This window comes from Ahaetulla prasina, chromosome 2 (assembly GCF_028640845.1).
Source record: "Ahaetulla prasina isolate Xishuangbanna chromosome 2, ASM2864084v1, whole genome shotgun sequence".
NCBI classification, from domain to species: domain Eukaryota; kingdom Metazoa; phylum Chordata; class Lepidosauria; order Squamata; family Colubridae; genus Ahaetulla; species Ahaetulla prasina.
In genome coordinates, this window is record NC_080540.1 from 3121040 (window position 1) to 3148560 (window position 27521).

General features: G+C 47.3%; 1 protein-coding gene and 1 pseudogene across 5 annotated transcripts; one reads left to right on the plus strand and one right to left on the minus strand.

The window, feature by feature from the left end:
- LOC131192684 (zinc finger protein 708-like) overlaps nucleotides 1-12316 on the plus strand; it is a 31557-nt pseudogene extending 19241 nt beyond the window's left edge.
- A 3566-nt stretch (nucleotides 12317-15882) lies between these two features.
- LOC131192664 (E3 SUMO-protein ligase KIAA1586-like) lies at nucleotides 15883-27444 on the minus strand. 5 transcript variants are annotated; one of them, XM_058172031.1, is made up of 7 exons: nucleotides 23461-23777; nucleotides 21418-22014; nucleotides 20870-20996; nucleotides 20625-20707; nucleotides 19870-19996; nucleotides 18970-19007; nucleotides 17169-18260 (listed from the first exon to the last, which is right to left on the minus strand). In XM_058172031.1, the coding sequence occupies exons 2-7, from the start codon at nucleotides 21832-21834 to the stop codon at nucleotides 18213-18215; spliced, it is 840 nt and encodes a 279-aa protein (XP_058028014.1). In that variant the 5' UTR covers nucleotides 21835-22014; nucleotides 23461-23777; the 3' UTR covers nucleotides 17169-18212. The 5 variants fall into 5 exon arrangements, with proteins under 5 accessions (XP_058028011.1, XP_058028012.1, XP_058028010.1 ...); XM_058172028.1 differs by lacking the exon at nucleotides 23461-23777 and adding an exon at nucleotides 27327-27444 and having other exon boundaries at nucleotides 15883-19007; XM_058172029.1 differs by lacking the exon at nucleotides 23461-23777 and adding an exon at nucleotides 26746-26764 and having other exon boundaries at nucleotides 15883-19007.
- Nucleotides 27445-27521: the final 77 nt, after the last annotated feature.

The window sequence follows — 27521 nt, forward strand, 5'->3', positions numbered from 1 at the left end:
TTATGGACCAGGCCTTTGTGACCCAGTTTGCGGTCCCCGTGGTTCCGGTGGACCCTCCGATGCGGGTAGAGACAATTGATGGACGAGAACTGGTGTCCGGCCCCATTAAATTCGCCACCCAGCCTTTGCGCCTGGCTATTGGGGACCATGAGGAGGCGATCCAGTTTTATGTCACGGCGGACCTTCATTTTCCCTTGGTCCTTGGGTGGGCCTGGCTTCGGACCCACGATCCTCAGGTGGCCTGGTCGCGGAACGCCATCTCTTTCCCGAGTCTGCAGTGCGTCGATCACATCCGCCACACCTGTGCCGGCCAGAACGTCCCCACCGCTGCCATCACCTTGCCTCCTGAGCTGACGGACTTCGCCGACGTGTTCAGCGAGAAGGAGGCGGACCGACTACCCCCGCATCGGCCCTACGATTGCCCCGTGGACCTTCTGCCCAACGCACCACTGCCTGTGGGACGCCTGTATTCCATGTCGGAGCCCGAGTTGGCCGCCCTCAGGGACTTCCTGGACAAAAACCTGGCCCGAGGGTTCATCCGGCCTTCAAAGTCCCCTCTCTCGGCCCCGGTCCTCTTTGTGAAGAAGAAGACAGGGGACTTGCGCCTATGCTGTGATTACCGCCGGCTAAACGCCATTACGGTGCGGAATCGCTACCCCCTGCCGCTCATCCCGGAGCTACTGGAAAGGTTGCGGGAGGCCACGATCTTCACCAAGCTCGATCTCCGGGGGGCCTACAACCTGGTGCGGATACGAGAAGGAGACGAATGGAAGACGGCATTCGGCACCCGATACGGACACTACGAATACACTGTCATGCCATTTGGGTTGACCAATGCTCCCGCCGTTTTTCAGCACTTCATGAACGACGTGTTCCGAGACATGTTGGATCGGTTCGTGGTTATCTACCTCGACGACATCCTGATTTACTCCCGGTCCAGGAAGCCACCTTCGACCGTCAGTCTGGTTCTGCAACGCTTATGGAGCAACAACTCAATGCGGCTGGAGAAATGCGTCTTCTTCCGGACTTCCATAGAATTCCTCGGGCATATCATCTCGCCGAGGCATAGCCATGGACCCATGTAAAGTAGAAGCTTTGTGTAGCTGGGAAGCCTCGTCGGGTGAAGGATGTTCAGCGCCTACTGGGCCGCCAACTACTACGGACCTTCATCCCGGGCTTCGCCACACTGACAGCTCCACTTACCCAGCTCCTCAGGAAGAAGGTTGCATTCCGTGGGGTCCCCGCAGCAAGAAGCATTCACAGCCCTCAAGAAAGCCTTCGTCACGGAACCCGTCCTGGGGCATCCCGACCCGCTCCGGCCTTTTGTGGTGGAAACGGACGCGTCCAATGTGGCTCTGGGAGGGGTGGTGCTACAGGCTGCGCCGAATGGCGGCACACCTTTCCCGCGCTTACTACTCCCGGAAACTCAACCCTTCCGAGCGCAACTACACTATCTGGGAAAAAGAGTTGCTGGCTATCAAGGCTGCATTCGAGGCTTGGCGACACCATCTGGAGGGGGCCCAACATCAGGTGGAGGTCCGAACGGACCATCGGAATCTCGAGCACCTCACCACAGCTCGAAAGTTAAACCAGCGGCAGATCCGGTGGTCGTTGTTTTTTGCCCGGTTCAACTTCCGCGTGACCTACATTCCCAGCGGTCACAACCGGAGGCGGATGCCCTGTCCCGAAGCCAAGTACCTCTGCGCCAAGGACCCCCTTCCTCCACGGACAGTGCTGCGGCAGAAGCCTTGGCCGCAGCACGGAGCCAGTGGACTGCGGGCCCAGGTGCGAGAGGCGCGCCAGGACGCCTGGTCGCAGCAAAGGAGGCGGAGGTGGGCCCCACGTCTCCTTGGACCTTGGAGGAGGACTTACTCAAGTGGGGCGATTATATGTGCCCACAGGACCACTCCGAGCCCTCGTCATGACCCAGTACCACGACAACCCTGCAGCAGGACATTTTGGGTTCTTCAAGACCCTCCACCTGGTGACACGGACCTTTTGGTGGCCCAGTGCGGCATGATATACATGCCTCACGTGACATCCTGCGTACCGTGCCGGCAAGCCAAGACCGCCACGGGGCCTCGGGCTCCTCCAACCCTTGCCGACACCCGACAGACCCTGGGGCGATCTCTATGGATTTCCTGACAGACCTGCCGCCGTCCTCTGGGTTCACCACGGTGCTGGTGGTGGTGGACATGCTCACCAAGATGGCACACTTCATCCCATGCCGCGGACTGCCCACAGCCGCAAAACGCCCGTCTCTTTCTGCAGCACATCTTCCGCCTCCATGGTCTACCGGACAGGGTGGTTTCGGACCATGAGTTCAGTTCACAGCCCGCTTCTGGAAGAGCCTGATGGCGCGTTGGAGGTGCAGGTATGTCTGTCGTCATCGCACCATCCGGAGACCGGCGGGGTACAGAGAAGGTCATCGGTATACTGGAACAGTATCTCCGTTGCTTCATCAACCAGCAACAGGACAACTGGGCCGACTACCTGTCTCTGGCGGAGTTTGCTTTTAACAACTCTCAGCACACCTCTACTCAGATGACCCGTTCTTTGCCAATGTGGGGTACCATCCGCGGCTCTTCCCTCTGGCACCACCGACTCTCCTGTTCCCGAACGCAGACCTTCCTGACGGAATTGCATGCGGTCCAACAGTTGGTACGCCAGCAGCTGAATCGGGCAAAGGAGGACTACAAACGGTCCGCTGACCGCTCCCGACGGGCAACGCCCCGCTGGCAGTTGGAGACCGGGTGTGGCTCTCACCAAACACCTCCCGTCCGACCGCCGGTAAAGAAGTTGGACCACCGATTCATCGGCCCGTTCCCTGTCGAGGCAGTCATCAACCCGGTAGCCTACCGACTGACCCTGCCACGATCCATGCGGATCCACCCGTTTTCACCGGTCCCTTCTGGTTCCTGAGGCCACACCGAGTCCCCTTCGGTGCCCAACAGCACCGTCACTGTCGCCGAGGACGGGTCGGAGGAATCTGAAGTCCACAGCGCACGAGACTCTCGCTGGCTAAAGGGTCGTTTCCAATATTTGATCGCGTGGAAGGGATACGGGACTGATTTCTCCTGGGTAGATGCCTCCGACGTTCATGCCTCTGACCTGGTGCAGGCCTTCCATGAGCAGAACCCAGCCAGACCGCATCCCGATCGTCAGCCCCGGGGGAAGGGCCCTGCGGTGAGGGATAGTGTTGTGACCCAGGTTCCTGGACCCAGACTCCTGGACTCAGATGATTCAGAAAATGAGGGAGAAGACCTGGCAAGCCCTGCTTCTCTTGAGCCCTCTCCCTCCCTGGCACCCACTCAAAGGGAGGGGCCGGCAAGGCCTGATTCTCCCGGCCTTCTTCTGATTTGGCAACGCCCCAAGAACAGTTTTGGAGGGACGCAAGATTACGAAGGCTTGATCGGCGTGCGCAGCAGCGGAAGAGTTGGGACAAAGCCAAGTCATAATTGTCATGCAGTGACATCTGCAGAGACTATAAATAGGAGGCGGGACTTCCTGGTTTTTTGTCTCGGACAAAGCAATGAATTTGGCGCGAGCTAACCGTTTCATGGAGGGAAGAATATATTCGTGAGTAATTCTGGCCTTATCTATAATTTCCTCGTTATCTCCAGAAACTTGGCAGGCCCGTGGGTAGACGTGGCCAGGACATGTATCTATGTAAATAAAAGGGAAAAAAAGGAAGGCCTCTGACGGACTCTTTGCTGGGAGTATTGGGGGAAGGGAAACAGAACACATGCATCCAAGAGGATGCCTAAGTTGCGTACCCTCTCTGTGGGGGCCAACGACTTGCCCCCAATAGTCAGCAATGGAGTAAGCTGGCTGTACCGGGAAGCCGGCATCCACAGCCACTCGTCTTCGAGGGATTGAGCTGAAGTTTGTTCCTCCCCATCCAGACCCGTACGGCTTCCAGACACCAGGACATGACGTCAGTGGCCTTGTTGGGGTGGCCTGGGGTGGATATGTACAGCTGGGTGTCATCAGCATATAGATGACAACTCACCCCAAAGCCATGGATGATCTCACCCAGTGGCTTCATATAGATGTTGAAGAGAAGAGGTGAGAGGACTGACCCCTGTGGCACCCCACATAGGAGGCGCCTCGGCGTCGACCTCTGCCCTCCTGCCAACACCGTCTGCGACTGGTCGGAGAGATAGGAGGAGAACCACCGATAAATGGTGCTACCCACTCCCATCCCCCTGAGCCGTCGCAGCAGGATACCATGGTTGATGGTATCGAAAGCCGCCGAGAGATCTAATAGGACTAGAGGAACAACCCCTGTCCCGAGCCCTCCAGAGATCATCAACCAACGCGACCAAGGCCGTCTCTGTGCTGTAACCGGGCCGGAAGCCGGACTGGAACCCATCTAGATAGATAGTTTCATCCAGGTACTGAGGGAACTGTCGTGCGACCACACTCTCAACAACCTTCGCCGTGAAGCGAAGGTTGGAGACAGGACGATAATTAGATAAAATGGCTGGATCCAGGGAAGGCTTCTTGAGGAAGGGCCTCACCACTGCTTCTTTCAAGGTGGAAGGGAAACACCCTCCATCAAAGAAGCATTAACAATTCACTGAAGCCGGCCACGTGTAACCTCCCGGGTGGCCAGCACCAACCAGGAGGGACACGGGTCCAATAAACATGTGGTCGCATTCAGCCCCCCCCCCCACAGTATCCTGTCCATGTCCTCAGGAGTCACAGAATTGAACTCATCCCAGATGGAAACATCAAGACCAGCTCCGCCATCTCGCCCGGCCCTACCCAATCTGTGTCCAACTCTTCCCGAATCTGAGCGATTTTATCTTGCAGATACTGTACAAACTCCTCAGCTCGCCCCTGCAGGGGATCTTCCAACGCTCCCTGATGAATAAGGGAGCGGGTCACCCGAAACAGGGCGGCTGGGCGGTTATCTGCAGATGCAATGAGGGTGGAAAAATACTCCCGTTTTGCCACCTTCATCGCCACCAGATAGGTCTGAATTTGAGACCGCACTAGTGTCCGGTCAGATTCGGAGCGGGTGGCCCTCCAATTACTCTCCAGGCGTCTTCTCCGGCGCTTCATCTCTCTCAGCTCCTTGGAATACCAAGGAGCTAATCGAGAGAGGCGCTGAGTCAGAGGCCGCAAAGGCACGACCCGATCCAGAGCCCCCGCCGCCACCCCTTCCCAGGCAGCGATAAGGTCCCCAGTCGAGCCGCGGGCCAAGTCCTCAGGTAGCGGCCCAAGCTCCATCTGGAACCTCTCTGGGTCCATCAGGCGCCTGGGACGGAACCAGTGAATCGGTCCCGTCTCCCTGCGGTGAGGGTCGGCGGTTCGAAAGTCGAGTTGAAGGAGAGAATGATCTGACCATGACAAGGGTTTAATAACTATATCCCCTAATTCCAGATCATTCAACCACTGTCCAGAGTCGAACACCAAGTCCAGAGTGTTTCCCCCGATGTGAGTGGGGGAACTGGGTCAGGTCCAGGGCCGTCATGGAGGCCGTGAACTCCCGAGCTGCCATGGACTCCTCACCCACCGATGACAGGTTGAAATCCCCCATGACCATAAGTTTGGGGGTCTCAACCGCCATCCCGGCGATTACATCCAGCAGCTCGGGCAGGGCTGCTGTCACGTAGCAAGGAGCCAGGTATGTGATCAGCAAGCTCACCTGCCTCCCCAGGCCCCACTTCACAAAGAGGGATTCACATCCGGCTATCTGTGGTACAGTGGTCTCCCTTGGTTCTAGACTCTCGTTGATAACAACCGCCACCCCCCCCCCTCGGCTGATGCAATGCATGGAAACCTGGTGGGCACATTTCCACCAGGGGAACTCCCCCTTCCGTGTCCAACCAGGTCTCTGTAATGCCCATCAGGTCCGCACCCCCCTCTTGGATAAGATCACAAACGAGGGGGGCTTTATTTACCACGGACCTATGGCTTTGTGCAGACCCCTGTGTGCACAAGTATCTCCTCTAGGAGCTGCATTGGCTGCCAATGTGCTTCCCGGTGCAATTAAAGGTGCTGATTGTCACCTTTAGCCCTTCATGGCTTGGGACCAGGTTATGTGAGGGACCATCTCTTACTGGTTACATCTGCCCAACCCACCAGAGTGTGGAGGCAGGGAATGTTGTAGGTCCCATCTCCTAGGAAGACACACCTGGTGAGACCCAGAAGAAGGGCCTTCTCCGTGGGGGCTCCCTCTCTGGAACATCATCCCCCCCAGAGATTAGAATGGCCCCCACTCTAGCGCTCTTCTGGAAGGCGTTGAAGACCTGGTTCTGCCAGCGGGCCTGGGGAACCCAGAACGGGGTGGAGCCCATTAAATGGCTCCTGTGTGGTGCTGTCACCAGTGCAGGGGGTGAGAGTGATTTTATTATTTTAATGTATTATATAATTCTCCTTTTATTAGTTTTATTATTTTAATATGAGTTTTTGTAAGTCGCCTTGAGTCGCCATGTGCAGATAGGCAGCATTTAAATTGTCTAAAATAAATAAATAAAACAATTATTTATTTTGAAATTATTTATTCCTTACAGAGAAACAAAGAATGAAATTTTCTGATTTTTATGATGGCGATCAAACAGCGGTTGAACCCCTAAATCAAGTAAGAAAGGGAAAAGTTATTCGATTTCTATTCTCCCTTCAGGAAGTGAAGTGGGTGTGCAGAGTGCTCTCTCCTTCTATTTCCCCCCCTTGTTTGGACTGGATTATTTTTGTGTCCTTACACAATATGGACAGCAGAATAGCAGGTTGAAGTTGCTGTCAGTCAACACAGCTTCCTCTGGTTATCTTATTCTGCTAGGTGCTCCTCCAACGTTGCCTTTACAAGAAGCACTTTTAAAGTTCTTCAACAATTAGGAATAAACTTTTCACAGTGGTATGAACTGCTGGACCACCTTTTTTTTGGTAATTAATTCAACCTCATAAGGTACAGATTAACAGAGTTGGAAGGGACCTTGTAGGTCATCTAGTCCAACCACCCTACACCATTTCTGACAGTTGGCAGTCTAGTCTCTTCTTGAAAGCTCCCAGTGATGAAGCTCCCACAACTTCTGTTCCATTGGTTGATTGCTCTCACTGTCAAAAAAAGTCTCCTTATTTCCAGGTTGAACCTCTCCTTGTTCAGTTTCCATCCATTATTCCTTGTTTGGCCTTCGGGTGCTTTGGAAAATAGCTTGACCAGCTCCTGTCTGTGGCAGCTCCTCAAATATTGGGACGCTGCTATTGTGTCTCCCCTGGTCCTTCTCTTCACTAGAGTAGTCATGTCCAGTTCCTGCAACCGTTCATCGTATGTTTTAGCCTCCAGTCCCCTCATTATCTTGGTTGCTCTTCTCTGCTCTCTTTCTAGAGTCTCAGGATCTTTTTTACATCATGGCAACCAATACTGGATGCAAAGTTCCTAAGTGTGGCCTTACCAAGGCATTATAAAGTGGTACTAACACTTCATGTGATCTTGATTCTATCCCCCTCTTGATGCAGCCTATGATTCTGTTGGGTGTTTTTTGGCAACTGTAGCACACTGCTGGCTCATGTTTAAACGATTGTCCACTAGGACTCCAAGATCCCTGTTCCACTTACTACTTTTGAGCCAGGTATCACCTATTCTGTGCCAGTGGATTTGGCTTTTCTTTCCCAAATGTAGCACATTACATTTCTCAGCATTGAATTTCATTTTGTTAGACGGTGCCAATCTGTCAGTTCTTCTATATCTCAAGCCTATCTCCTGGAGTGTTGGTATTCCTGCCAATTTGGTCTTGTCTGCAAATTTGATGAATTCCCCTTCAACCCCCTTGTCTAAATCATTGATGATTTAAAAAGCCAACACAGGTCTCGGCTGCATAAACAGAGGGACAGAATCAAGATCACATGAAGTGTTAATACCACTTTATAATGCCTTGGTAAGGCTACACTTGGAATATTGCATTCAGTTTTGGTCGCCACGATGTAAAAAAGATCTTGAGACTCTAGAAAGAGAGCAGAGAAGAGCAACCAAGGTAATGAGGGGACTGGAGGCTAAAACATATGAAGAACGGTTGCAGGAACTGGGTATGTCTAGTTTAATGAAAAGAAGGACTAGGGGAGACATGATAGCAGTGTTCCAATATCTCAGGGGTTGCCACAAAGAAGAGGGAGTTGGGCTGTTCTCCAAAGCACCTGAGGGTAGAACAAGAAGCAATGGGTGAAAACTAATCAAGGAGAGAAGCAACTTAGAACTAAGGAGAAATTTCCTGACAGTTAGAACAATCAATAAGTGGAACAACCTGCCTGCAGAAGTTGTGAATGCTCCCACACTGGAAATTTTAAAGAAAATGTTGAATAGCCATTTGTCTGCAATGGTGTAGGGTTTCCTGCCTTGGCAGGGGGTTGAACTAGAAAGCCTCCAAGGTCCCTTCCAATTCTGTTATTCTGTTATTATGTTTTGTTATGTTATGTTATGAAGAGATCATGCGAATCCTCCTGTTCTGTTCTTTTTTTCCATGTTCAGGAGAGTCTTGTGTCCTTCGAGGAGGTGGCTGTGTATTTCTCTGAGGAGGAATGGTCTCAGCTGGATCCTGCCCAGAAAGCGCTGCATTCGGAAGTCATGCTTGAAAACCATCGGAACGTGGTCTCTCTGGGTAAGAGTTTTCTAGTCCCCAATCAGAGAGTTCAAGAAGACAGATTAGTGTTTTTTTAATAAAAACTAACTATAATCAGATATCATCTCCTGGAAAGGAAAAAGAAAGTATCTGGCCTTCTGGTACCCCAGGAAGTTTAGAGTCAGTGTCTCTTTGCTTAGATGCTTTTGGGCCATTCCTTATCTGTATTTTTCCATTTCTATTTGAACTTATCTGTGGAGGATGAAAAGAATGGAGTGTTCTTTTATGTATCCTCTGGAGATCATATGTTATTTGTCCTCTGAAACCTCCCCAAATTGTGTGAGAACAGAACTTTCATGCTCAGGCCATGGAGGAGGATTCTCCCACTCCAATTCAAGAACGAAAGCCTCTTGAAGTGTGCCTCAGAGCATCGTAGGGTACAGGTGATCCCTCAGTTACGACAGTTCACTAAGTGACCATTCCAAGTTATGACCTAACTGTCTCCCAAGTACTTAAGACTCAGTCCTGAAATTATAAATGTTACAGCACCACGGCCGTCATTCACACTTACAAATGAGAGCAGAGGCGTTGCAACATGTACCCCCACCCCAACTGGCTGGGACTTACTTTACGAGGATGGAGCGAGCTGTCGGTTCCTTTGCCTGCTTGGGTGCATACAGACGCCTAAAGTAGTGAGAGATACACAAGATCAATAGTGGGAAATCTGGCACTAGTCATCTCACATGAACTGGCATTACACTGCTATAGGCCTCTTTTCTCTGCTAACCAAGGCCGGCACAAGCTCCAGGACAAAATGCTTTCGAAACAAAGGGAAGGCCTCTTTGTTTTCAAAGACTTTTGCCCTGGATCTCGTGCAGTCCTCAGTTTGTAGGGAACACAGGACTAAAGTACTGCAGTGCAAGATCCTAGAAGATCTTTAGTGTGACATCTTGCACTTCTCGTCTTGTGTGATCTCACACTAAAGTAGTTTAGGCCTCCGTTCTCTGCAAACGGAAGCCTGTACCAGATCCGGCCAAAATGCCCTTGCTAACCGATGAGTACTTTGGGGCAGCGAAATAGTCATTCTTGAAGCCTCCCAACCTTTCCAGTCTCAGTGCAAAGACATTTACAAGCTAATGGGAGGCTTCAAGCAAGGGACTTCGCTCCAAAGTCTCATCCCTGGGATCAAGGAACGAGCCGAGCGGTAGTCCTGCCTGCCAGACCGACGCCATGGAGCAGCTGCTCCAAGGTACACTAGGGAAGAAAGAGCTTGTTTCAAAATTGTTTCAGTTCTCTCAGGTCTCTGTCGAAATTAACCCACCCCAATAAATCTTCTTTTCTCCTTATTCCTCCTTGGATGTTTCCCCTGATTATTCCATGACTCAAAACAGACTTTGATTGAGGTTTGCACATATATAGATGATTGTAAAGAAAGATATTTTTTCTAGATATTTTCAAAGCTTTCAGGACTCATGAATATAGAAATCATTCTGTCTATATCACACCACTGTAAGCATGCAAACATAAAATATAACGGATTTTTGGAAAAATTCAGAAGGAAATTCACTTGACTTCCTACGGTTTGATCTTTTTCTCTAACCTTGTTGTCCTTTTCATTTCTCTTTTGTTTTGAAGGTAATAATAGTCAGAAGAATCAAGATTCCTGTGAACTATTCCAAGTGATCAATACTATAGATGGAACAGAGAAGTTTGGAATTCAAATGGAATTAGAAACCCATGATAGAAACCAGTCAAATGATTGGAATCAGGAAAGCTCATCTTCCACTGATGCTCCAATACAAAACTTTCATGCCGAACAGGAGAAAATAAGGAAAAAATATATTGGGAAAAGTTTGAAGCCAATCAAAGCTAAATTACTAGTAAAAGAACACTATTTAAGCCAAAACGAAGGAGAAGATGATATAAGAAGACACAACGGAAAAAGTTACAATGTGACATTCATTCCTTCTCTTGGAAATAAGTTCCTTACACCTCAAAAAATGATTGACGCAAAAGAGAAGCCTTATCAATGTTTGGAATGTGGAACATGTTTTAGAACAAGCAGGCAACTTACTTCCCATGAAAGGATTCACACTGGGGAGAAGCTATACAAACGCAGAGAGCCTGGTAACAGGTTCAGAAGGCATAGTAATCTTATTTCCCATAAAAGGATCCACTCAGGAGAGAAACCGTATAAATGCATGGAGTGTGGAAAGACCTTTGCTTATAGTAATGTACTTACTATCCACAAAATGATCCACACAGGGAAAAAACCATTTAAATGCATGGAGTGTGGAAAGACCTTTGCTCAAAGACATAGTCTTATTCGCCATAAGAGGATCCACACAGGGGAAAAGCCATTTAAATGCATGGAGTGCAGAAAGACCTTTGCTCATAACAGTAGCCTAAGAATACACAAACGGATACACACAGGGGAGAAGCCGTATAAATGCATGGAGTGTGAGGAAACATTTACGCGTAGCAGTGGACTCAGTAAGCACAATAAGCTACACACAAGAGAAAAGTCCTATAAATGCATGGAGTGTGGAAAGACCTTTTCTCAAAGTGGTCATCTTTTTTACCATAAGAGGATCCACACAGGGGAAAAGCCGTATAAATGCATGGAGTGTGGAAAGACCTTTGCTCAAAGAGGTCATCTTATTCGCCATAAAAGGATCCACACAGGGGAGAAACCGTATAAATGCATGGAGTGTGGAAAGACCTTTGCTCAAAGAGGGGTTCTTATTCGCCATAAGGTGATCCACACAGGGGAGAAGCTGTATAAATGCATGGAATGTGGGAAAACCTTTGGTCAAAGAGGTCATCTTACTTCCCATAAGAGGATCCACACAGGGGAGAAGCCATATAAATGCATGGAGTGTGGAAAGAGCTTTGCTGAAAGAGGTACTCTTATTCGCCATAAGAGGATCCATACAGGGGAGAAGCCATATAAATGCATGGAGTGTGGAGGGACCTTTGCTGATAGAGGTACTCTTATTCGCCATAAGATGATCCACACAGAGGAAAAGCCATTTAAATGTATGGAGTGTGGAAAGACCTTTGTTCAAAGACGTTATCTAATTCGCCATAAGGTGATCCACACAGGGGAGAAGCTGTATAAATGCATGGAGTGTGGGAAAATGTTTTCGCATAGCAGTGGACTCAGTAACCACAATAAGCTCCACACGAGAAAAGTCCTATAAATGAATGGAATGTGGAAAGACCTTTGCTCAAAGAGGTCATCTTATTTGCCATAAGAGGATCCACACAGGGGAGAAGCCATATAAATGCATGGAGTGTGGAAAGAGCTTTGCTTATAGTAATGGACCGGGATATCTTCGGGACCGCCTTCTGTAACCACATGCCTCCCACCGGCCGGTACGCTCTCATAGAGAGGGCCTCCTCAGGGTGCCGTCAGCCAAACAGTGCAGGCTGGCGACCCCCAGGGGGAGAGCCTTCTCTGTGGGGGCACCTACCCTCTGGAATGAGCTTCCCCCAGGACTTCGACAACTTCCAGACCTCCGGACCTTTCGCCGCGAGCTTAAAACATATCTATTCTTTCGAGCAGGACTGGCTTAATAGGATTTTTTAAATATGGATTTTATTGGGGTTTATTTTATATTTTGTATTGTATTTTAAATTTAGGCTATTGGAATAAGTTTTTTAAATATTGTTTTTATTGAAATGTATCGTTTTATTTTATCTGCCTGTTCACCGCCCTGAGTCATTAAATTATTGTTGTTGTTGTTGTTGTTATTATTATTATTATTATTATTGGGTAAAGGTAAAGGTTCCTGTTGTGACTCCAGCCTCCGAACCTGGCCCCATGACCGAAAGTGACTCAGTGTGAGGGGGAAGGGCCAGTAAGGCTAACCTTAGAAGCACTGATTCCTTTGGCCCAGCTCCAGGAGCCAGAACCAGACCAGTCGGAGGACGTAATGAGGCCGACATCCCCTGATTCCTCCCTTCCTCAGGTTATGCCTACAGAGGCAGCTGATAACCATACTAATCATGTGGTGGTCTCTCATGATGTAAGAGTCAAACATGCGTTCTTCCTCGGGATGAGAGCCCAGAGTCAAATCCAAAGCTCCCTTTTATTATAATTCATGCAAGGGGATACATACTTGTAACATCACGATAGGTCAGTGAAGATGCATGTACAATGAAACAATATATGATTGGCTGAGGTGCTGCCTATTCAGTGAGTGCTAAGCTGAGATGGATACCTAAAATCATTTCTCTGTTTTCATCTGCTACTTGTAACAGTGTGTGTCAGGTTCCTCCCAAGAGCAGAGATTCCCTGGGAATGAGTCAGAGGCAGGAGACTAAAGTTCACATGGTTAGTGGTCTGCCAACTAAACAACCTACATGTATAATCTCTACAAATCAAGCCTGGACTGACCCGTGCTTCAGAAGATTAGAGAGATGGCGTCATCAAAGGGAAGGGTGGGGCAGGAGCTCCACCCCACAGTATATATAAGGAGCTTTGGGACTGCTCTCACTTCTACGGGAAGCAAATTAGCTGAACCATCGAAGTGAGCTGAAGTCTTAATCTGTTTGAACTTCTTGGCAGGCAGCTGTGTTTTCTCGGCCAGGACTGATAGGACCTGTGTAACCACTGGCTGTAGGCCAGCTCATTACTCCAAAGTGAGGACGGAGACAGAATAGTTCCCCTCGTACATACATGCTAGTTGTTTCCGACTCTAGGGGGCGGTGCTCATCTCCGTTACAAAGCCGAAGAGCCAGCGCTGTCCGAAGACGTCTCTGTGGTCATGTGGCCGGCATGACTCGACCCCAAAGGCACATGGAACGCTGTTACCTTCTTACCAAAGGTGGTCCCTATTTTTTCTACTCGCATTTTTTACGTGCTTTCGAAACTGCTAGGTTGGCAGAAGCTGGGACTACTAACGGGAGCTCACCCCGTTATACGGCAGCACTAGGGATTCAAACTGCCGAACTTTCAATCGACAAGCTCAGCTGTCTTAGCCCCTGAGCCACCTCGTCCGTAGTAATGGACTTAGTATACACAAAATGATCCACACAGGGGAAAAACCATTTAAATGCATGGAGTGTGGAAAGACCTTTGCTCAAAGAAGTAATCTTATTTCCCATAAGAGGATCCACATAGGGGAGAAGCCATATAAATGCATGGAGTGTGGAAAGACCTTTTCTCAAAGAGGGGGTCTTATTTGCCATAAGGTGATCCACACAGGGGAGAAACCGTATAAATGCATGGAGTGTGGAGACCTTTGCTCAAAGAGGTCATTGTCAGACTGCCTCTGATTATAACTAGGAAAGAATACACCTTGACTTCATTTGCAAATAAAGACAAGTACTTTTACTAGTTACATCTGGATAGCAGCAGTGTTAAGTTGAATCTGAGACAAAATATGGCTAACAATCTATATCCCCCCGATTCCTCCCTCCTCTTTCCCAAGAGGTCATCAGGTCTGGTCCAATGCCAGCTCCTTCCCGGGATCCCGTGGTAATTTTCTTCCGCAGGTCTCTGGTTGTCAATCATATCAGGAATGCAATGTCCGTTAGAGTTCGCGCTCAAACATTCCTGTTGAATTCAAAACATTAATCTCCCCTCCTACCTTAATTATGTCAGACCAACACTCTTAAGAGGGCCCTCTCTACTTAACTTGAATCCTAGAGCTATTTACATTAGAAATACAATCCCATGCTATCTAACAACTGAATATAAGGAATACAAAGAGATATGAAGATTGGAGTGGAGGCTGACATTCATCTTATTTGCCATAAAGTGATCCACACAGGGGAGAAGTCGTATAAATGCATGAATTGTGGAAAGACATTTGCTTGAAAGCATGGTCTTACTTGCCATAACAAAATCCACACGAGAGAATAAATACATGGAATGTGGAAAGAGCTTTGCTCAGAAAGGTAATCTTACTTCTCATAAAAGGCTCAAGGCTCAGGAGGAACTATATAGCAATAGTAATTCCACTTAGACTTATATAGCACCGCACAATGTTTTACAGCACTCTCTGAGCAGTTTATAAAGTCAGCATATGGTCTCCAGCAATCTGGGTCCTCATTTTACCCACCTCAGAAGGTTGAAAGCTGAATCATCCATGACCCTGCCAGACTTATAATTCTGGCTATGGGCAATTAGCCTATAGTACTGCATTCTAACCACTGATCCATCATGTCTGTAGATTTTTATCTGTATGCATATTGTGCTTTTCTGATCGAAATGAACCGAGGTTGAATCCAACAAAATGAAATTTAATGTGGAGAAAAATAAGCTTTTACACCTGAGCAGGACAAACAGATTACCTGAATCCTAGCTCAAAAATAGTAACAGTGAAGGGTCCTTGGGAGTCGGAATGGATGATCACTTAAGTATGAATCCCCTGTGTGCGGCAGCAGCCAAAACAGCATGTACAATCCTTGGTTGTATAAACAGAGGAATAGAATCAAAATCACTTGAAGTATTAGTATCGCTTCATAAAGCCTTAGCAAGACCACACCTGGAATACTGGTCATCACATTACAAAAAAAATGGTTGAACCTTTGGAAAAAAATGCAAAGAGCAGCTAAGCTGCTTAAAGGCCTGAAGACTAGAACAAAAACGGTTATAGGAACTCAGCATGGCTAGTCTAGTCAAGAGAAGGACCAGGGGAGACAGGATAGCAGTGGTCTAGTATTTGAGGGGCTGCCGCAGAGAGGAGGGGATCAAGCTATTTTCCAAGGCACCTGAAGGCCAGACAAGGAATAATGGATGGAAACTGAACAAGGAGAGATTCAACCTAGAAATAAGGAGAAAATTTCTGACAGTGAAAACAATCAACCAATGGAACAGAAGTTGCCTTCAGAAGTTTGTGGGAGCTTCATCACTGGGAGCTTTCAAGAAGAGACTAGACTGCCAATTGTCAGAAATGGTGTAGGGTGGTTGGACTAGATGACCTACAAGGTCCCTTCCAACTCTGTTGATCTGTACCTTATGAGGTTGATAAATTGCAAAAAGTTTACAGAGTTTCACTGTGCCTAGCAAGACATGGCAAGCTCCTCTCTGATGGGAATATTGTTAAAACGGCCATTTTGTCTGTGAGTAATTCCCTTTTTCATGATTTCCCAAACAGGGATAAAATTGTGCAATGCACCTCTGAGGTGCCACTTAGTAGAAATACTGTTAAAGATCGAGTCCAGTGCATGGCAAGTGCACACATTTTACCGGAGAGTAGCAGCTCTGGGTTGTCTCTCAGCCGTTGCGTGCAGGGAAACACCTTGCCACAGTAAAAAAAAAAACTTCTCGCGAGTGCCAGGCAATTAAGTTCTCCCACTCAGGAGGTTTTCTTTACTTTGCAAGGTTTTTCCCTGCACGCAACGGCTGAGAGACAACTTGGAGCTGCCAGTCTGCGCTCTGCAGGCGAGCAGCAGAGCAAGTAAGCCAGCGATTTGCCAACTTCCTGTGGTCTGCAGTTTACTCGTGAGCACCATGGTCACGAGTAAACTTGCTCACGAGTAAACTGCAGATTAGAGGCAGCCAGCGGGGAGCAAAAGAAACCTCCACCTCCTGCCTCCGTGCATCGAGGAGGCTGAGCAGCAGCGGGAAGAACACGGCTGCCAGCGATGCCCTCAGGTGAAGATGTTGTGAGCAGGGAGGAGCCTCAGTTTACTCCTGAGCGCCATTGGCCTTTCTCCCTGCCTCTCCCAGCCAATGTTGGTCACAAGTAAACTGCAGCTAGGATCTCCCACATGCTTCCCTCGCAGGCCAGCTCTGGTGCCATGATCTCCCCTCCCTCCCCACATGCATCAGTCCACCACCCGCCAGTGGTATCACTCCTCCACCAGCTCTTCCTCCCCTGCCCGCCCACCGGCCCATGCCTTTCAGCCTTACCTTTGCCAGCAGCGGCTAGATTCTGCAAGTAGTGCCTGGGTGGGGCGAGTGGGCAAATAGGGTGAGGGAGCATCAGGTGGGGGGGTGAGTGAACGGGGACTGGTTCAAGGGCGCGGCCAACCAGAGGACACTACCAGTTTGGGGAACCATGCCAAATTTCCGCTAACGGTTCTCCCAAACCGGTCTGAACTTGTGACAGCCCACCTCTGATTTCCCCCGTCCCTCTGTTGTGTGTCAACCCTAAAGCCTCCAAAATGTCCTCAGTTATGTTCACTTCAAGGTTGACACTTAAATAAGAATAAAAGAAGTACAGAAAAACAGATTTTATTACAAGGGTTTTAAAATATTAATGAAAAACGATTACATAATACCTGACAAAAACTAATAGAACTGTTACCTAAGATATTTCCATATTGCTCTTCGATTGGCGTCCTCACTTGCAATTTTCTTCATTTTTACTTGAGCATCGTCGGCCATGTGATTGATCTTTAACCATTTTTCCACTGTAGGAGTAGGATCCCATTCCTTTAGAGGTAGGCCGATTAGACTAAGAGTCATTACGTTTGATATATTAGAAACAGCTAGGTGACTTCTCTTCTCTGAACATATTATGTTCATGTTTGAAAAACCCGTTTCCGCTTCTGCTGAACTTACAGCAATTGTTCTGACAATATTTTTAGCTCTTTGAACACTTTCAGGAATGGCATAGTTCCCGGAATTTTTAAAAACGTTTTCCACAAAATCTCGATAATCATTAATATCAATTTGGTAATTGAAAATGTCATTGAATACAAGCAACTGTTCTTCACCTACTTTCCATGGAACTGTTACTTCTTCAATATTCCAGTAATTTGGCTCCAAAAATTTGAGAAATTGTAATTTATTCCTGTCTTGAAATTGGCTACAATCTGTTTTTAAATGTTCACAATCCATTAGTCTTTTCTTCAAATTCATTACGATGTTTTCTAAAAGTCTTTCCCGAGGAAGCCCAACAAATTGATGATTTTTTACAAATTTTATGTTTTTGAAGGTTTCTGAAGTAATTAATCCATCGACTTTTTTTTCATATGGACCCTTTTCCTTTCGAAGCATTTGAAATGCTTTAATAGATCTTACCACAAGTTCTTCAGCCTTTATTATGTCTACATGTTTTGCTTGCAGTGCATTCGAAAGAAGAGAAATTTCTTGTAGAATATCAATCATCAATGCCAAATCAGTTATAAAATATATATTTTCAAGGCGGGCAGCCATACCTAGGTACTTTTCATTTGAACAAAAACAGTGATGTAGCGCTGGATAAGCATGCCACACAGCTAGGGTTGACCTTAAACTACAGGCAGCCCATCTTGGTCCCAAAATACTACCAATTTTTATAATTTCAATTCCAAGTTGTTCGGATATTTTGGTAAGTTCAATTTGCTTCTTATTGGATTGATGAAAAATAGTATATATCTTATCAATAAATATTTTAAAATTATTTACTTGCTTTATGTCCTTTATCGAATCGTCTAACACAAGTTGGAGGCGATGACTTAAACAGTGCCACATTACTATGTTTGGAAACTCTTTTGCTATCCTCGTGCTCACTCCAGATTTTCTCCCAAGCATAACGCTGGCACCATCGGAGCAAAATCCTATTAAGTTTTTTTTTAGATAGTTCTTAGTAAGCCCAACATTATTTAAACTTTGCATAACTGAAGAATATATTGCCTTTGCATCTTGTTTTTCCAATTCAACCAGCTCAAGGAAGATCGTTGGTGACGTAACTGAATCCTCAACTTTTACGAAAAGTAGGACAACTGGTTTGCACGATATTGTTGAGGCTTCATCTATAATCAAGCATATTTTCAGATTATTTTCAATAATTTTAGTAAATAATTGTTTTTTAATTTCTTTTGCAATGAAATCTACTATTTTCACTGCAGTTTTACACGAATGTAGTCCTATTCCCATATCTAATCCACTTTTAATTTGCATTTCTATCTCATCTTCTATGTCTGAAAACGATTTACATCTTTGTGCCAGGCTATAAACTGTATTAAATACTCTACAAGTAGTTTGTATATGTCTTTCATTCATCTTACATTTTGCTACTGAAGCCTGCTCATATTGTTTTATTTTCTCTTTACAAATATTATGAGCTTTTGATGAAAAATGTTCTTTCATTTTTTTCCTTAGAGAAGCTTGTTTTACATCTCTACTTCTCCCTGCTGCCTCAATCTGAAAATATTTCCATTCTTTTGACACATGACTATTCATTTTTTGGAAATCATGTTTTGCACAATACTGGCAACCTAACTTTTTGTTAGAAATTTCCAATCCGTCATATTTTCCTTTAAAATTGTTATATTGTTGCAGTGTCCAGCATTCAGGAAGACTGTTTTCAATTTTGGAGGTATCGTTATTTATTTCAATAACTGACGGGCTGCTTTCTCCAAGTTGGAGTGGCTGGAGTGGTTGTGGTTGTGCTTGTTTTCTATCATCCACGGCCAATTCTGATACAACTGATTCCAATGTTGGTTTCTTATTGATTCTTACTGAAAAATTCTGTTGCCTTTTCATCCTGTTAAGGGCAGCTGCGAAAAAATTTAAAAAGTTTTAGTTTGGACTCGATTGTAGTCGCTATACATGTGAGACAGAGCAATTTACCAAAAACTAGACGAGCGGCCAAGTCAGACAAGGCAAGAAAAGGAGTGGCTGAGAAGGGTGGGGCCAGCCAGTGGTGGGATCAGCCGGTTCATCGAACTGCACAAAAAGTTAGCTACCGGTTCTACTGAAGAGGAACGAACCGGCTGAATCCCATCACTGACCACAACCACATTTGTAAAAAGCCTAAAATCACTGATCCCTTCATTCTAAATCACAAATGGCAGCATTTCAATAAAGGAGAATATTTGTAGCTCAAGGTTGCAGTAGAACCTCTGGTCACGAACTCTTCTGACCACAACCAAATTGGGTTTTTTTGTAAGCACAAAATTTCCTGTTATTTGTTTAGAAACAGCGAGCCATGTGTGGCTGCTGCAATAATTTTGGTTAGGTTTGGGTCACGATCAAAGTTATGGAATGAATTATGGTTGTGACCAGAGGTTCTACTGTATATAAGAAAAGTCAATTTTTTAATAATACAAACAGGGGCTTTCCCATCAACAAGAGATAGATATGTAATAATGAGCGTCATTAATCATATTGGTAAAATTAAAGAGAAACAAAAAAAAAAAATCAATGAATGAGGAATCCCTCTCAAATATTAGATGACAAATTATTATCTGTATTATGTTTTGACCACTTTTGTCTTAGGAAGAGGAGAAGAATGGATCTTCTCTTTGTCCAACCCAGGACATAAGTTTGATTGGAGATATGTTCACAGGAACTGGTTATTTCCATATGTCTGGGAAAATCCCTGTTCTTGGGGTCTCAGCTAATAACAGGGAATCCTACCCAGGGAAGCCACATTTCTGGAGTTCTCCAGCATGACCTCTTTATGAAGGGCTTTTTGTTCAGGATCCAGTTGAGACCATTCCTCCGCGGAGAAATACACAGCGACGTCTTCAAAGGTCACGAGACCCTGAGAAAGGAAGAAAAGCAAGTTTCTGTATTAACATATGACCCTAGGAAAAATGTCTGTTTTTTTCCTTGGTTGACTTATCCCAAAAGTTCAGAGTGAAAAAGGGGGCTCTTTGTTTGCCAGACTCAAAATTGGGCAAGAATGAAGTTGATTTCCTACCAGTATTAAGAACCTTTCAGTGTGAATACTTCAGGCATCAAACTGCAACAGTTTTGAGCAGAAGGCAAAGCTCATGTCAATCATATCAACCCGAATTTCTCTATTTCATGTTGCTGGTGGAAACTAGTGTAAAAGCCCAGCCACACTAACAAAATGGAAGCTCGGCAAACGGTCCCCTCTACCCTGTTTCCCTGAAAATAAGACATCCCCTGATAAGAAGCCTAGTTGGGCTTTTTAGCGCATGCACTAAAATAAGCCCCCCCCCCCGGAAATAAGCCCTGCCCGAAAATATTTAAATGTATGCCCAGCTGGTCCCCGCCATTTCCTCTGGTTTCCTCCATGCGCTCCAAAATAATAAGACCTCCCCAAAAATAAGGACAAGCGCTTATTTCGGGATTCAAAAAAATATAAGACAGGGTATTACTCTCAGGGAAACACGGTATCTTTTGGCTGATGTTCTTCTTCCTACCTGAACTGGAGCCTTAGCTGTTTTTTGGGGTTCACCAGAAATGGGAGCGAGCCCGATGAATACCAATGACTTCATGATATTCTCTGTGTGGGAGACAAAAGCAATGGAAGGAGAATTTTTAAAAGTGTATTTCCATTCAAAGAATAAGGGGGAGGGAGATGCTATACAGAGGAGGATCTGAAGGACAAAAGAGAGCTGAACTTTCTTGAAAGAACTTCATGCAGCTTAGGAGCACCTTCCCTTACCTGGTAAGATCAACAAACTTGGACTTCCCTGGGGGATCGTCCATATAAGCACTTCCTGGGAAAGATTTAAGGGGTTGCTTTTTCCATTCAGATATTGAGGAATGGCCTCTGAGAGAGGTCTTTGGACCTGATAAGAAACACAGAAAGGAAAATAAAGAGACCACCCAAAGAAATGAATTATTATTCTTAAGTTTGTAGGGTGGAAAATATCAAAGGATCAATTGTTTCAAATAGGTCCCCTGGAAGCCACAACTGGACAACTTCAGAAGAAAAGCCCTTGTGTTAATAATGCCAAAGTTAAGATCATATATCAGTGTCCCAAAGATGCTTTTTCCGAAAGACAACCAGACTTTCTTGGGTTTTTTCCTTTGAAAATGTCTCGCTTGTCATCTACGAAGCTTCTTCAGTTCTGAAGAACTGAAGAAGCTTCTTGGATGAGAAATAAAATGTTGACCTGGATGCCCATTGGCTGCCGCCGCTCCATAGATGACATATATTAAGATGTGTATTAAGACCCCCTTTGAGCGCTGAAGATGAAAGTCTCTCACCTGCAGCTCAACCTCCTCTTTCTTCTCCTCCTTCTGGCTCAGGAGGAAGCCTTCCGCCAGGGCCACCGCCTGGGAGCTGGTCTCTGCTCCACATTCCCGCACCCAGCCCTCCATCTCTGGGGGCAGGAGAGTCAGGAGCTGCTCCAGAAGAATCAAGTCCAGCATCTGTGCCTTTGTATGTCTTTCTGGCTTCAACCACTGATGGCAAAGGCGATGGAGTCGGCTGCAAAGTCCTCGGGGACCCTCAGCCTCCTGGTAATACACCTTCCTGAAGTTTTGACGCTGGACCTCCGAGCTAATAGACTCTTTCTCTTCATCCTCTGGTTCAGTTTTTATCCTGACCTCCACATAGCTCCCAAACTGATCAGCAAGAGGGCTTTGTCCAGCTTCTGCATCTAATGGGTGTTGTACCTCCATTTTTTCCTCTATTCTGTAATCCAGATACAAAGGATGCCAACAGCTGCTTGGATCTCCAAGACCGAGGATATGAAACGGGCCAATGGATCTCCACCGGACTTATTTTGCCCTGGACAAATCTCAGTACACCAGCTAGCCTTCCTTACGTATGAGATACTTTGGTCCACAAACAACTTCTACCTGCAAGATTGAAAAGAAAACACGATTTCACAATCCAGCTTTGCTGGCTGAGGAACTCTGGGAGTTGAAGTTCACAAGTCTTAAAAAAGCCAAGTTTGCAGACCCCTGGCCTAGGAGCCGTGAGCCCACCCTCACTACACACACTTCCTTCCTTGGAGTGCCCCTCCCCCAATCACAGTGGGGTCACTGTCCTGCCAGCCCTTCCTGAAAGCTTCTGCCTTTTGAGCCCTTTCTGGCAAAGGGGCTGCCAGAGGGCGGGCTTTACCCCCAGCCCACTGCAAATAGCAGAAATCCCTCTGCGGCTCCGCCCCCCTCACCCCATTGGAGTGGAATCCAACATTTTGGGGGCAGGGAGGAGTCCTGCTTGCCTTTTGTAATTTAAGCCTACCCCTTCCTCCCATTCAGGGGCTCCCCCCAGAAAATGGGGAGGGGGGATATGGAGGGTTACGCCAGAGCCCCTCCTCCTTCCTGGGGATGATGCTGTTTCTTCCAGGAAGGGGGGGGGGGAATAACAAGGCTGGTCTGAAATTGACCATCCCCCCCCAACTTGCATGGGTATGCACAGGGACAGCTGGGGAACATGGGGCCAGAGCAGGGGTGAAATTCAAAAAATTTTCCCTACCAGTTCTGTGGGCGTGGCTTGGTGGGCATGGCAGGGGAAGGATATTGCAAAATCTCCATTCCCTCCCCACTCCAGGGGGAGGTTACTGCAAAATCCCCATTTCCTCCCGATCAGCTGGGACTCTAGAGGCAGAGAATAGATGGGGGCAGGGCCAGCCAGAGGTGGTATTTGCTGGTTCTCCGAACTACACAAAATTTTCACTATCAGTTCTCCAGAACTTGTTAGAACCTGCTGGATTTCACCCCTAGGCCAGGGCCTTTCATGGAGCCGGGCCATGAAAGGGATGTTATGGAAAGAGGCAGAGCCCATTCCTTCACTTCCAGAGATCCGTACCAGCGGCCTCGCCAGCAGTATCAGGAGAATAGAATAGAATAGAATAGAATAGAATAGAATAGAATAGAATAGAATAGAATAGAATAGAATAGAATAGAGTAGAGTAGAGTAGAATAGAATAGAATTTTTTATTGGCCAAGTGTGATTGGACACAAGGAATTTGTCTTGGTGCATATGCTCTCAGTGTACATAAAAGAAAAGATACCTTCATCAAGGTACAACATTTACAACACAAATGAGGGAGAAGGATGTGGATGCTTTCAGCCCCAGAGACAGAATCAGTGGATCAGGATTGGGAGGGAGAAGTTTTCTTAGGACTTCGGGATTGGAAAGGGCCCAGAAAAGCAGAAGGACCAATGAGAATTCTCCCTTCTGCCTTGTCATCGGTTTGTGGGCAGAATCTCCCTTGTCTTCACCCACTGCAGATCAAGGGAGGATCATGGCTACCCCAGAGGAGAGTGTGGACTTCTTTTTGGGCCCTTGCATCCTACCTGGAAGGGACGCGGTGGCTCAGGAGCTAGGACGTTGAGCTTGTCAATCAAAAGGTCGGCAGCTCAGCAGTTCGAATCCCTAGTGCTGCCGTGTAACGGGGTGAGCTCCCGTTACTTATCCCAGCTTTTGCCAACCTAACAGTTTCGAAAGCACGTAAAAATGCAAGTAGAAAAAATAGGGACCACCTTTGGTGGGAAGGTAACAGCGTTCCATGCGCCTTTGGTGTTGAGTCATGCCAGCCACATGACCACGGAGACATCTTCGGACAGCGCTGGCTCTTTGGCTTTGAAATGGAGATGAGCACCGCCCCCTAAAGTCTGACAACGACTAGCACGTATGTGCGAGGAGAACCTTTACCTTTACCTTATCCTACCTGGAGTGGAGTGCCCCTCCCCCAATCATGTGGGGTCACTCTCCTGCCCGCCTCTCCCAAAAGCTTCTGCCTTTTGAGCCCTTCCGGGCAAAGAAGCTGCCAGAGCAGGTTTTCCCCAGCGCTGTGGGGTTTTCTGACCCACCATAATTATTTGTACCCTATGACTATCATTATGTGTTGTATCACTAAGTGTTAAATTTGTACCCTATGACTATCATTAAGCGTTGTAAGTGTTGTACTTTGATGAAGGTATCTTTTATGTATACTGAGAGCCTATGCACCAAAGACAAATTCCTTGTGTGTCCAACCACGCTTGGCCAATAAAAATTCTATTACTATTACTATTAAAAAGCCTTTTGTAATGCAAGCCTTCCCTCTCCACCCCCAACTCCCATTCAGAGGCTTTCTCAAGAAATGGGGAGGGGGGAGATGGAGGCCCCCACCAGATCACCTCCTCCTTCCTGGGGATGATGCTGCATTTCTTCCAGGGAGGGGGAAAGCAACACAGCTGGTCTGAAACTTTGTCTCTCCCCCACACACATGCAGGGGAGCATTTTATCAGGTTTGCCTGATTCACCAGTTGCGCCCCTTCCTTGACCAGGACTCCTTACACACGGTCACTCACGCCCTTGTCACTTCTCGCCTGGACTATTACAATGCTCCCCTTGAAGAGCACCAGGAGGCTCCAGCTAGTCCAGAATGCGGCTGCGCGAGTAATAGAGGGAGCACCACGTTGCTCCCATATAACACCTATCCTGCGTGGCCTGCACTGGCTGCCGGTAGCCTTCCGGGTGCAATTCAAGGTGTTAGTGACCACCTTCAAAGCGCTCCATGGCTTAGGACCAGGTTATCTACGAGACCGCCTTCTGCCACCGATAGCCTCCCAACGACCTGTGCGCTCCCACAGAGTGGGCCTGCTCCGGGTGCCATCAGCCAAACAATGTCGGTTGGTGGCCCCCAGGGGGAGAGCCTTCTCTGTGGCAGCACCGGCCCTTTGGAAAGAGTTACCTCCGGGATTACGCCAACTCTCCGACCTCCAAACCTTCAAGCGGGAATTGAAGACTTTATTATTCAATCATGTGGGACTAGCCTAGGTGCATTTTAATTAATTTATTTATTATAATTTTAAATTTTAAAGGGTTTTATCGGTCTTGGACCGTTTTAATGAATTGGCCTATTAAATATTTCGTTTTAAATTTTAAATCTGTTATTTATATTTGTATTTTTTGTTGTTTTAATATAGCTGTAAACCGCCCTGAGTCCTTCAGGAGAAGGATGGTATAGAAATTAAATTATAAATAAATTAAATAAATAAAAAAATAAATAAAGAGACACATGGGGCCCAGGCCTCCCCCCCCCGCCTTGCTAGAAATCCAAAGACTGGATGAGACCCCCTTGAAAATCCTAGGTTTCCCCCCCACCAAGAAGAGCCACACACCCCCTCACTACCCCCCCCCCTCACTAGGCAGAGCCCTGCAAGGCTTTCCTGCACAGGAGGGGAGGGAGGAGCAAAGTCCTAGAAGGTTCCAAACAAAGCTGAATAGGGAAATTATCCCATCAATAAACACAGAATTAAAAGTCACAAAAAACAAAAACAAAACAATTTTAGACCTGTAGGAAGTTAGCAACCAACCCGCTCCTAAAAGAATGAAACATTTTAGAAAATATTTAAGGCAGAATATATTTCCCTGGATGAGAAATGGAGAAACACGTTTTAAAGACAAAGCAGCTTCCTGACTCCCTCCACCTTTGTCAATGGGTCAGAGACAGAAACTCATTCTCTCCACCTTTGTCAATGGGCCATCATCTGCAACACAATAGGACCCACCTAGCAACTGAAACTCACCACATGACACCTGGGAAGATTACATCAGCCAGCAAGGCTAGCTAAGACCCCCACCCCTTGGGAGTCTGACAACCAATCAGGATACTCTTCCTGTGCCCCAGAAAGTTCAAAGCTCAGAAAAAGCATAAAGCCAGGGAGTCCACAGGATCTCATCCCTTTTCTGTTCAGGAACTCAAACCATGTGATCCTGACCACCATTAAACCATCTTTCCAAGCAGTCTCCATGTTTCCAGTGTCTTTGTCCCCACTTGGAACAGAACCCAGATGGATATTTCTTCCAACAGACCAAAAGTCAGAAAGGGGATATAAAATTACACGTTCGAATGCCAATCTTCCTAGCTAGCCAAGAAGCCTTGCTGAATGTCACTCATTTTGGTTCCTTGTCATTAAAAGCTTCTTTCTGGCAGCTCTGCTTCGTTCTTCAATTTATTGTTCAAAGTGTTGATCATTGGTAGCTGGAAGAAACCCAACAGGGGAGAATTTCCTGCCAATACTGGCAAGTCCTTCGGTGCCTTCTCTCTCTCTCTCTCTCTCTCTCACACACACACACACTCTCACACACAAAACCTTCCTCATAGTGCCCTTCCCCCAATCCTGTAGGTCCCGCCCTTCTGAGCCCTTCCTGGCAAAGGGGCAGGTTTTATTCCCAGCCCACTGCAAATAGCAGGAATACCTGTGCGGCTCCCCCCCACCCTCACTGAAAGGGAATCCAGCATTTTGGGGTCAGGGAGGAGTCCTGCTTGCCTTTTGTAATGCAAACCTTCCCTGCCCCACTGCCATTAAGAGGCTTTCTCAGGAAATGGGGAGGGGGGAGATGGAGGGCTCTCCAAGATCCCCTCCTCCTTCCTGGGGATGATGCTGTATTTCTTCCAGGGAAGGGGGGGGGGAAGCAACAGGGCTGGTCTGAAACTCTGTCTCCTCCCCCCACATGCAGGTAAAGGGAGTCATGCTAGGATTCCAAAGACTGTAGGAGGACTTTGCAAGACTCCCTTTGCAAGTCCCAGCATGTGGCTTCTCCATCCCCTTAAAGAGTCCCCCCCCCACTCCCCAGGCAGCACCCATTACCTGCAAGGCTTTCCTGCACGTTGCAGCAAAAAAAAAACCAAGAGGGGAGGGAGGGGCAAAGTCCTAGAGAGGCCCACTTTTCAGTGACATCATCCAACCCTCTGAAAAATCCCAAGATCCAAAGTTTGAAACCCCACAACCGAACTGGTCAGAAATTCCTGCACACGCTCTGCACACACCTGAAACTTCTTAGGCCACCTTTGGTGGGTTTTCTTTTTTTTTTCTTTGCAGACCCCGCTCCCTGGGGGGGGGGGGCTTCTGTCCCCCCACCCCATGCAGAGAGAGAAAAAAACCCCTTGCAAAAGGGATGGGAGGAAGGAGGCCTTTTTTTTGCAAGTGGGGCTCAGGATGATGGGCGAGGAGGAGGAGGAGCAGTGGTGGGATTCAGCCAGGTCGAACCGGTTCGGGAGAACCAGTAGCTAAACAGTTTCTGGACTTCGTGGAACCCGCTGAAAAACCTTCCTCCCCCACTCTCCCCCTCCCCATCTGCCACCCGCCCCCACTTTCCCAAGGAGAGCTGAAGCCCCTTCCCAGCCCCTCTCCTCCATCCCCCCCCCCGGCCCCCCAAATTTGCTCCTTACCAGGGATCTCTTCCAGAGATCCAGACCAGCAGTATCAGGGAGCCCAGCAGAGCCCGTGTCCCCCACAAGCACCCCCAAAGAGAGAGGGAGAAAGATGCAGGTGCTCCCAGCCCCAGAGACAGAATCGGTGGGTCTGGATTGGGAGTGGGGAGGAGTTTTCTTAGAACTTTGGGATTGGGAGGAGCCCAGAAAAGC